The 10,686-nt window shown below is 32.7% G+C and overlaps 2 protein-coding genes across 2 annotated transcripts; one reads left to right on the top strand and one right to left on the bottom strand.

Annotated features, from left to right (window-relative positions):
* The first annotated feature begins 4,317 nt into the window (after nucleotides 1–4,317).
* On the top strand, nucleotides 4,318–5,690 carry LOC108468544 (serine/threonine-protein phosphatase 7 long form homolog). Its single transcript, XM_017769423.1, has 4 exons — nucleotides 4,318–4,374; nucleotides 4,484–4,917; nucleotides 5,028–5,160; nucleotides 5,469–5,690. Exons 1-4 carry the CDS (start codon nucleotides 4,318–4,320, stop codon nucleotides 5,688–5,690), a joined length of 846 nt encoding a protein of 281 aa, XP_017624912.1.
* A 2,784-nt stretch (nucleotides 5,691–8,474) lies between these two features.
* LOC108468543 (uncharacterized) lies at nucleotides 8,475–9,374 on the bottom strand. The gene is made up of 2 exons (XM_017769422.1): nucleotides 8,689–9,374; nucleotides 8,475–8,616 (listed from the first exon to the last, which is right to left on the bottom strand). The coding sequence occupies exons 1-2, from the start codon at nucleotides 9,372–9,374 to the stop codon at nucleotides 8,475–8,477; spliced, it is 828 nt and encodes a 275-aa protein (XP_017624911.1).
* Between the last annotated feature and the right edge of the window lie 1,312 nt (nucleotides 9,375–10,686).

A 10,686-nucleotide genomic window follows, 5' to 3' on the forward strand; every position in this document is an offset into this window, starting at 1 on the left:
TGGCTGTATTTGTATTTATTTATGTTTAATAATTACAATTAACATTTATTTTAAAACAATTCACTATTTTTTCTGTTTTATAAAAATAATGATGTGTCATCTTATTATTAATTGATTGTGCATGTAATCTATAAATCAAAGGTGCATCAAGTATTCTCCTTTAATTTTTATATAATTTTTTATAAATATAATTATTACCTAAATTTTTCTCAATTACATCGTTAGTGTACTATAATTTAAGAAATAATATTTTATGCATAATCGGTGAATGACTCATACACCATCAATTGAATAATAACATAATAAATCATCATTAAATTAAACAAAAATATGGATGATTTGTACACAAATAATAATAACTTTATTTAAGCCAAATTAAACATTAATCGTAATTATTATAAATAAACATTAATAACTTTCAAATTTAGAATATAGAATTTAAGAGCTTAAGATTTTAGGTTTAGAATTTTAACATTTATTTATAAATAATTAGTATTTAAATATGTTTAAATAAAATTGTTGATATTTACATATATAAGCCTTTCACTATTTTTTGTCTTATGCAACGAAAAAGTATAATGTTATATTCACTAATGGAGTATAAGATTTATACACAGTAAATTAAATATTCTTTTATAATTTAATATTTTAAATAAGTATATTCGATCGAATATAAATTTTGCATGTGCCGATTTGACTGGTGGTAAATGAAGGGGGTCCGTATGGTCCCATAACCGCTTGTCTCTTGCGCCACCTTTAATGAATTGCACGACTAAAACTGTATTTTGTGTTGAAATTTTCTCGCGTAACTCAACCACCTTCCCTCCCTATCTGCCCTTCTCATCGTGGCAAACCATAAGGATTATTTGTTTAATCCAACTAATTAGGTGTTCACTTTGGGTTTTCTCAACTAATTGGGTCAATTTTGATCTTATTAATTGGATTTTCTTTTCTTTATTTATTTTATAATTTATTCAAGATTTAAATCTTGAGGTAAATTTTTAAATAATATCATTTTTAAAATTAAAATTTATATTTATATTTTTTTAAAATATAATATATTAATATAATATATTTTATTATTACAACCAATACTTAAATTAATTAATAATAACCAACACATGTTTAATTCAAAAATCAAAGTCTTTAATAAAATTTCACTTTTGAAATTTGGGATCCGTCATACACGGCGCGTGATCAATTAATTCCGTCCACCATGTCGACTACATAACATCAGAATCAAAATGATTCCCTTTAAATGCAAATTGTTCGTCCTTTAGTTGGGTTGTCCGTCGAGTATGGTTCTTTCCTTTTCAATATATATATATATTGGTTTTTCCCCTTGAGTATCAATTAGCCATGTTCCCAGTTCCACGACAAAAAATATGCGTTAAGTGGAATGAAAATATAATATATACATGTATATATATATATATATATATGAGATCTTAAGTCTATTGCTTTATGCAGTTTACGGATAGAGTAATTTGCTACTTTTGTGATTGCTTATCGTATTTTATTTTGCTTTTAGGTACTTGTTTACAAGAAAGTAAAATCAAAATGAAAATGTCAACCAAACAAGATTTATATTGATTTAAGTTTTCATCCACTTAATCGGAAGCTCGAAAGTATATAATACAATCAAATCTTCGTCTTGTAAAATGTCAAATCAAAAAAGAAAAATAATGTTTGTTACTCTTGTGTACACCATCTGGGTAGTGAAAAAAAAAACAATATAAAAGTTTACATCACATGAAATGGGGTTTTTTATCCTAATAATATAAAAAATAAAATAAAGTATTAAAATAGGTTATCTCAAAAATTAAGTACCAAAATAGTAGATGATTTAGGGACTTATTATGTAATTTTTTTATTTTTTGAAAAGGAAGAGAAAGGGTGTCGCCTAGTATTGTGGCGGCACCAAACTTGAAATTTGGATAATTGTCTTGTAAGTTCTTCTTATTTATTATTTTCTTTTTATTCTCCTTTAACTCAATATATTGTGTTTAAACAAATCATTAACCTATTTTTATAGTTAAATAAGCCATTTACTTATGGTTTTTACTCATAAAAGCCTTATATTTTAATATTAAAGTAAATATATTTTACCCAAAGCAAAGCTATTTAAAAAATATACACTAATTCACATCTTATGTTGATGTAAATTTGATGAGAATAATTTATTAAATAATAAAATAAAATATTTAAATTTCTTGAGAGTGCTTGTATACATGATATTCTTAACTACTCTTTCAATTTTTGATTACTTTTTTGATTTTTGTTGATGTTAAAGTGTATAATTTTTATTGCATCAACAAAAATTAAGATAAGAGCTTGAAATTCAAAATATATATATTTACTTTAATATTAAAATAGGCTTTTATGAGTAAAACCATAAGTAAAGGACTTATTTAACTACAAAAATAGATTATGGCTTGTTTAAACACAATATAGTGCGTTGAAGGGAAATAAAAAGAAAATAATAAATAAGGAGGGCTTACAAGGCAATTATCCAAATTTCAAGTTTGGTGCCGCCACATTGCTAGGCGGCACCCTTTGCCTTCCTTTTCAGCAGCCATTTAAAAATGAAAAAATTGCATAACAGGTCTCTAAATCTTTTAAATCATTATTATTATTATTATTATTATTATTATTATTATTATTATTATTATTTACTGTTTTGGTCAGAAATTGAGGGTGGTCTCGCGGGTTTTTTACTAAAGAAGTACAAAAAAATAAAAAAATTCAAAAATAATACAACATAAAAAGTAATTACGAAAATGGTATGTTCAGGGTGGTCACGCCACTGTAAGAGGTGGCACCACCCTGATTCTGACATGAAACAGTAAAAAAAAAAAGAAACAGTAGAAAGAAAAAAAAAAGAAATAGTAGAAAGATGCTTAAAAAAAAAGCTGCTGAAAAAAAAAAGCTGAAGTAGATTGGCCATGGGCCTGCCACAGGAGGCACCAATGGTGCCAGTGCCAGAGGCGGCACCGTGACATGACCGGTCATGCACAGGGGTTTTGTCTTCTTCTCTGGTTGGGACCATATATTTTGGTCCCCTAACTCATTTGGGGAAGAAAGGAGAGAAAAGAAAGAAGAGAAGAAGAAGGAGCAAGCAGACGGTGAGGGAAGGGAAGAAAAAAGAAAGAGAAAAAGAGAAAGAGAAGAAAACGGAGGGAAGGAAAAAGAAGGAAAAAATGGGTAATTTTTTTAAGTAAATAATTTATTTCTTTTAGACACTATTATTATTCTTGATTTGATTTTGATTTAATTTAGATTTAATTTATAAATTTATTTTTTGCAAGAATTTTTGGTTAAAAAAGATATTAAGGTATGTTTGTATTTATTTTATATTTTCATTCATTCCTAATTTATTTTTAATTTTATTGAAGTAAAAAGCTTATGTATTTTATGTGTAAAGAACGTTTAATTATTATTATTTTATGTAATTTATTTGTTAAGTGTCTTTCAAGTTGATTAGATATATTATTTTTATAAAATTTCTTTGGCATGTTATATTCTGATTATTTTAATTTTTTATTTTTATGTGACATGGTTTTTATACTATTTTAGAAAAATAGTATAGAAAAAGAAAATATGAAAAATAAAATACGAAAAGAAATAAAATATGAAAAAACAATAAAATACGAAAATAGTATAAAAATAATATAAAAATAAAAAAGTATATTTTAAAAATAAAATTAAAATTTTAGAAATACAAACAAAGTGACAAAATCGGGGTTATTTAAAAACACTAAAATAATACATTTGAAACATTATGTACTAAAATAAGATAAAAAATAAAATACTGAAAATAGTATATTTTAAAAAATAAAATCCGAATATTTTAGAAATACAAACAAAGGGATAAAATCAGGGTTATTTAAAAACACTAAAATAATACATTTGAAACATTATGTACTAAAATAAGATAAAAAATAAAATACAAAAATAGTATATTTTAAAAATAGAATCGAATATTTTAAAAATTTTAGAAATACGAAAATTTTTATTTCCCAATGAATTTAATTAAAATATATTGAACTACATGTCGAGTGTATTAAATATATTATATTTTAAACCAAAATATCGTACTTATTATATATTTTAAATTATAATAAAAATATTTGTATTTGAGTTGGATATATTTATTTTTTAATGTAGTATAGCAAAAAATATGTTGTTGAAAAAACTGCTTGCTATTTTTTGTAATTAAAAGCAATATATAAAATTTAGTTATTCTAATAAATATTTAAAATCCATCAAACATTAAAATAAATAATCGAAATTTATTTTGAAATTGCAGGCATCGCAATGGCTTCATTGATCAAGAAGGATGTTCCTCACATATGTGACACAGTTAATAATATGGTAAAATATTGTTATTTGTTAATCACGGGTTCCATTTAAAAAAAGATCTACGTAATTTAAGGAAATAAATTATGTTATTATAGCTATTTTCTATATTTAACACTGTCAGGACTTGTACCGCGTATTAAGGGATCAGGTGAATGGTTTAGGATATTCCCTAGATGCACGACTGATGCCCTACTTGGAGCTAGCAGGATTCGGGTCAGCAGCATTGACCCGGACGCTCGATTTGCGGTATGATTTAATATCCGCATTGGTCGAGCGTTGGCAAGCGGAGACCCACACTTTTCATTTACCGTGTGGGGAGTGCACTGTCACTCTGGAGGATGTTGCATTGGACTTTGGGCTCCCAATAGATAGGGATGCCGTCACGGGCGTAAGTACGATAGCTGAGCCGACTGCACTTTGTTATAACCTGCTAGGAGCCTCGCCTGACGATACTGATTTTACTTTTTTGGAGTTGAAATTTACATGGCTAAAAGCTAATTTTCAACATTTATTAGTTAATGCCACTAAAGAAGAGTTGATGTGCCCAGCTCGAGCGTACATTATGCATATCATAGGGGTGTACTGATGCCCAATTCGAAGAACAACAAGGTTCATCTCTAGTATTTACCTTTGTTAGCTGATTTGCGTAATGTTTGCTCGTATAGTTGGGGTTCCGTAGTTCTGGCTATGTTATATCATGAGCTTTGTCGGACGATAAAGCCTGATGCCGTAGACATGGGCGGATGTCTTATATTGTTGCAATCATGGGCTCTTTATCGGATGCCATTCTTGGCATCAGTTAGTCACCAACCATTCGTATTTCCGCTAGTTAAAGTTGATAAAACTTAACTTGTTAGTAATTGACAATTTCTTTATAATGATACTATTTTAACGATGCTATATTTACTTGAAAATTGTTTTCGTAGATGGAGTATTTATCCGGGTATCGAGAGGTCATATACTGTTCCGATATATCGTCTGATGATTGAACAACATGCTGGGGAAAGGGTAAGCTATTCAAATATTCATGACATGTAATTGCTTTGTATATCTTACTCGAACCGTATCAAATTTTAACCATGGTATTAATCATGCAGTTTATATAGATATCATATCGTAGACCAGAAATTGCGGCTGTTATACGCTCGTCTGCCTACGTTGATTCTCAATTGTGGTGCACTAACGCACCAATTATCAGTTTCAATGTAGTTGAGTGGTACCGCGGGGATCGAGTACTACGACAGTTTGGTTGCATCCAGTATATCCCGGATCCGCCAATGCAGGTGGGGGAGGTTCACGGCATCAACAAGAGAGGGAAACATGGATAGCATTAGGGGGTTGCGCACTAGAGATTTGTTGCAGTGTGGGAGAATCGGATGGTTCGAAGACCTCAGATGGATATGTCTTCCGATTTGCAACCATCGTTAGAGTACATACTGTGGTACTCTAGTATGGGGAAGCCAAATTTACTTCATGGGCAGTCGACTATAGTCCCTCAGCACGTGCAGCGATCTGGGGCATACGAGTCAGTGGCCAATATAGAGCCCGATCCACAGTCAGATCTCAAGCCTAACCTAGAGGGGGAGCCCGAGGCACAGCCGGAGGCTGAGTCCGAGCAATCGCATTCACATTCGGCTGCGAATTTGTCGGGCAATGACTATTTCTCGGGCTCGTCAGGGGGCGGACACCATTACGGGTTTGATATCTTTGGGTTGCACCCACCGCAGCACAACACTTCTCTCGGCCCATATCCACCGCATTATAGCACTACCCCTGGCCCGTATCCACTGCAGTACTCTACTCCTATGGGGTTGTATCCACCGCAGCATGGCACTCCTCCCGGCTCAAGTTCATCGATGTCATTCGAGCCGTATGATTTTTCTTCCATGTATCAGACACCCTCACCTGCGACTGAAGAAGATGTTGGTCGTCGCGATCAACCACAACGTGAACGTCGACCTCTGCAGAAATATACCCCTAGGACCACACCATCGAACCATCAATTTTAGGGATTTCTTGGGTTTTGATATTAAAAAGTTTGTATTTTTTTGTATATATTTAATTAGATTAATTGGAACTTTGAAAAGTGGAACAAAATTTGACCATAACTTAAATTAGATTAATTTGACCATTTTGAACATTAAAACACTAAAACTTGTAACAAACTTAGTCTTGTAATATAAATTGGAACAAACTTTAAATACATTACAACATTAATCTAACTGGAACATTAATTAAATTGGAACATACTATTACCGATATCTATAGAGATTTCATGGACATATGAAATAGATGATACATATGTAGTTATATATGCAAGTTGAGTAAATGTAAACTCAACCATGACCTTGTTTTTATATGTGACTAATTCATTGATTGAGTGTAGGTAATTGGTAAAAATTACCTTGATCAATGAAATGTTTGGTTATGTGTGCTCATGAGAATTGAATGATGATTATATTAAGTTTTATTGTGTAATTGAGCATTGGATCCATGAAATGGTGAGTTCATGATTAGTTGAAAATGATATTATGATAAATATCATTATATTGTACAAAAACAGTTTGGACAGTAGAAGTAGTTTGAATTTGAAAATTCAATAAAAATTATAGAAATTTAATTGAAGGCTAGATAAAATGTGTAATTAAAGCTTATTGAGTCTAGTTTCACATATAAGAAACAATGTAAGTAAAAGAATTTCATATTATGAGATATTTGAATTCTTGTGAGATAGAGCCACAATGATTCCGAATCCCTATTCTAATTTCATAAAATCATTAAAATTTTAAAAAATAGTTATGAGTTATAATTTATATGATTAGAATCCTTAATGAGTCTAATTTTAAAAGAAATAGACGAGAACATTATCCAAATCATGTACTATAATATAATTTATTTTTAGTGAATAAGGGTCGGAGTTGTGGAATAGCAAAACAGGGGTAACTTTAAAGAATAAACTGTACTAATTGAATAAATCAAAAATTCTAAAAATTTTATGGTAAAAAGATATGTGAGCTTAGTTTCTGGAGAAATTAGTGGATCTTAATTTGGAGTTTTGTACCTCCAGATATAAATAAATTCGTAACTGCGACTCGAGAAAACAACTTGACTGGAATTTGAACAAATAGAAGAATATTTGCAATATAATTTTTTTTATATAAAATAAATACATTACAAAATAAGCTCAATTCCTACCTGATCATGACGATTGTCCGAGATGATAGTTTTACTGTGGGTATTTACTCCGATTATGACTAGCTAACCTGCATAATCCACAATGCGTACCGTCGGATTTCTCCCTATTGTCCATTTCCTTACGGATTCTGGTTGATTGCGGACAACCTCTCAGATTCCTACGTAGCCCTCTGTCTGGGACAAGTTTGAAAGTCTTCGGAGGCATTTCCCATGTAGACAGGTCGGGCAGGACAGGGAACTCATTTTCTCATACACGTAACGTGCGATTGAGTGTGTACACATCATCGACAAATTGTTCAACATTAAGGTTCACTTTAGCACAAGCTGCCACGACATGAGCACATAGATAATGAAGTGTTTGGAATCTCCTGCAATCGCATCGTCTATTCCGGAGATCAACTCCATAGGACCTAGGTGGTATACTTGGTCGACGACCAATGGTCTCCGTAACTTAAAATGTTTCAAGGCATTGTGAATATATTTCTACATTCACCGACCATGCCATCCGACGATTTGCAACCATTACATCCCTAACATCTTCAACAAATACGTGTCCCGCCTCAATCTGGTTAACTTGTTGCTGACTCATTCTTGGCATCAAGGTAGCCAACCTGTAAAATGTAGCCGAGAAGACTGTTGAAATCGGAAGATGTAGTGTTGACCCCCTCCACTAAGTTTGTAGTCATTTGGCCATAACGAAAGCCCTCGTCAAAACTTTGAGCCCATTGCCACGGCTCTATAGTACCCAACCATTGTTGGAAAGATGTATTCGTTTGACCCTCCATGTCACTCTCAAGTCGAGTCATTCTTTGGCGAAAAATGTGTGGCTCTAGCTCGTACGCTGTAATTGTATTAAGAAAAGATAAGTTACAGTATTGCCCTAAAACATTAAAACTTATATTGAAAAGATAAGGCAATCATTTATCCATTTTCACAAATTGTCTCTTCCAGTCTGCATTCTTATAATCTCGATGGAAGTTAGCCGCGATGTGACGGATGCAGTAAACAGATCTCCATGGTACACCAGAACGTCTAATGGCGGCAATTAATCCTTTCTCTCTATCGGAGATAATGCAAATATTATCGTTGCTAATAACATACCTCCGCAGGTTGGTAAGGAAGAATTCCCACGATCCCATGTTCTCCTTATCTACAATGGCAAATGCTATCGGGAGCACGTTCCTGTTACCCTCTTGAGCAACCGCAAGAAGTAAGATCTGTGTATATTTTTCATATAGCCAGGTCCCATCCACTTGCACAAATGGCTTGCAGTAGGGAAATGCGCGTGCACATGGATCAAACGTCCAGAACATCTGATGGAAAATTCTTTTTCCCGGCTGTAGTTGGTCATCCGGGCCGTAATAAGGTTGTGTCTGTAACTCAATGACGGTCTCCGGTACGTACTCCCGCATAGCGGCTATCCATCCCTGTAGCTCGTTATACGACGCATCAAAATCCCGATACAATTGCTCAATTGCCATCTGTTTTGCTATCCATTCCTTTCGATATGATACTCGATACTGAAATCGTTCCTGTATTTCGGCAATCAGTACCGAAACTTTAATGGTCGGCATGTCCTTCACCATTGGCATGATACATGTACAGATAGTTTTAGAATCAAGTTTTCGATGATCTTCTGTCATACGTGTTGATGTGTACGTGTGAGGCCCAAAAAATTTGCGTATCTCCCACATCTGCGAATTTTGAATAAATGCAGCTCGTACCCGCCAATTGTAGCCTTCCGCCAACTTCCAACACTCCCCAATATATAATGTCGGTTTAGACACTGGAACTTTGTAATCTATTGATATATTCATGCTATACTGCTTAATAGCAAATACGCACTCTTTTTTACGTTCAAATCTCTGGCCGACGAATAACTCCTCATGATCAGAATTTAAGGCCAGTCAGTGAGCAGGAAGTATTTCAGGGTACTCTGGGAACTCGGCTACATGCGCCGCATCGAGGTCTATGAGTGACATGTGTGGCCCAGGATTATTGTGAATCACAACATGTCGCATCTGATTCCCGACCGAAGATGAGTTAATGTTTCCATCGTCATTCACGTCTTCATCATCAATATAACCGGGGACATCGTCCACATCGGGATCTCTATCACTATCGACCTCTTGATAACAAGGATCACTACTATCGTAATCATCATCATCAACCACATCCATATCAGGTGTAACATTAAGATCGATATTGATCCCACGTATAGTCGATTCACTATCAACGTACGATATTGGATCCACCATGCATAGTTCTTGAGCTCTATGTTTTTCACCATATACAGTGAGATCTTCATTTTCCTCCATACCGGCTAACTCAACAAATAAGTGAATCGGTGCATTTTTGTCACTCCCATTCCCACAGTAAAGAGCGATCATTGTCTCCACGTCTTCGTTGTCTACAAGTTCCATTTCAGTGAATTTGATGGGATCTGTTAAAATTGGAAACTTGTAAAAAAGTTTCGAGATCCTTCTCCCACAACGTCTAACAATTTTTGCGTTAATTCTTCCCTTCATATCATCCAACGAGACATTTCTATTAAATCCCATTGCTATTTGTTGCTGACATTCAAATATGCATCCAACGGTTGTTGTCAAGATGATTCCATCAAAATAAACACATACGAAAAACTGATTATCCATCTTCAATGCTCAATCTGTTAAAAAATAAACAAACTTTCTCAAAATAATTTCAAACACCAAATAAACTACTTAAATAAAAAAATTAATTAATCAATATGCAATTTTTTTCATTCATAAACTCATAGTTTTTCAGTTCTCATTTTATACATAAACAATATTTATCTTTACATTTAACCATTTAAATTCAATTCTATGTTTTCTTCCATCTCCGACCCTGTATCTTCCTCTAGGAAATACTATACAATCCAATTTAGATATTCTTGATTCTCTTCATATTCATCTTCTACAATCCAATTTGGTAATTCCTCGGGATCTTCTTCCTCTTCAATCTTTATAATGAGTATTGAAATTAGAAATTCTCTTGGTAATTTCCTAACATCTAATTTATCCATCCATGGTATGTCAATCACATTTTGCTTCCTAGTCAACTTTCGTGAACCTATACTTTGTCTCGCTATTTTCTTTGCTCTATAAG

This window comes from Gossypium arboreum, chromosome 8 (genome assembly GCF_025698485.1).
Source record: "Gossypium arboreum isolate Shixiya-1 chromosome 8, ASM2569848v2, whole genome shotgun sequence".
Classification (NCBI taxonomy): domain Eukaryota; kingdom Viridiplantae; phylum Streptophyta; class Magnoliopsida; order Malvales; family Malvaceae; genus Gossypium; species Gossypium arboreum.

What these genes read in the sequence shown, in the direction of transcription:
- LOC108468544 (XM_017769423.1), top strand. Translation starts at nt 4,318, where the DNA reads ATGGCTTCATTGATCAAGAAGGATGTTCCTCACATATGTGACACAGTT. An exon ending in TTGATGTGCCCAGCTCGAGC is followed by an intron (nt 4,918 to 5,027) that starts GTACATTATGCA and finishes TTGCTCGTATAG; the next exon opens with TTGGGGTTCCGTAGTTCTGG. An exon ending in GGATGCCATTCTTGGCATCA is followed by an intron (nt 5,161 to 5,468) that starts GTTAGTCACCAA and finishes CAGTTTATATAG; the next exon opens with ATATCATATCGTAGACCAGA.
- LOC108468543 (XM_017769422.1), bottom strand. Translation starts at nt 9,374, where the DNA reads ATGAATATATCAATAGATTACAAAGTTCCAGTGTCTAAACCGACATTA. An exon ending in GATAAGGAGAACATGGGATC is followed by an intron (nt 8,617 to 8,688) that starts GTGGGAATTCTT and finishes TATCTCCGATAG; the next exon opens with AGAGAAAGGATTAATTGCCG.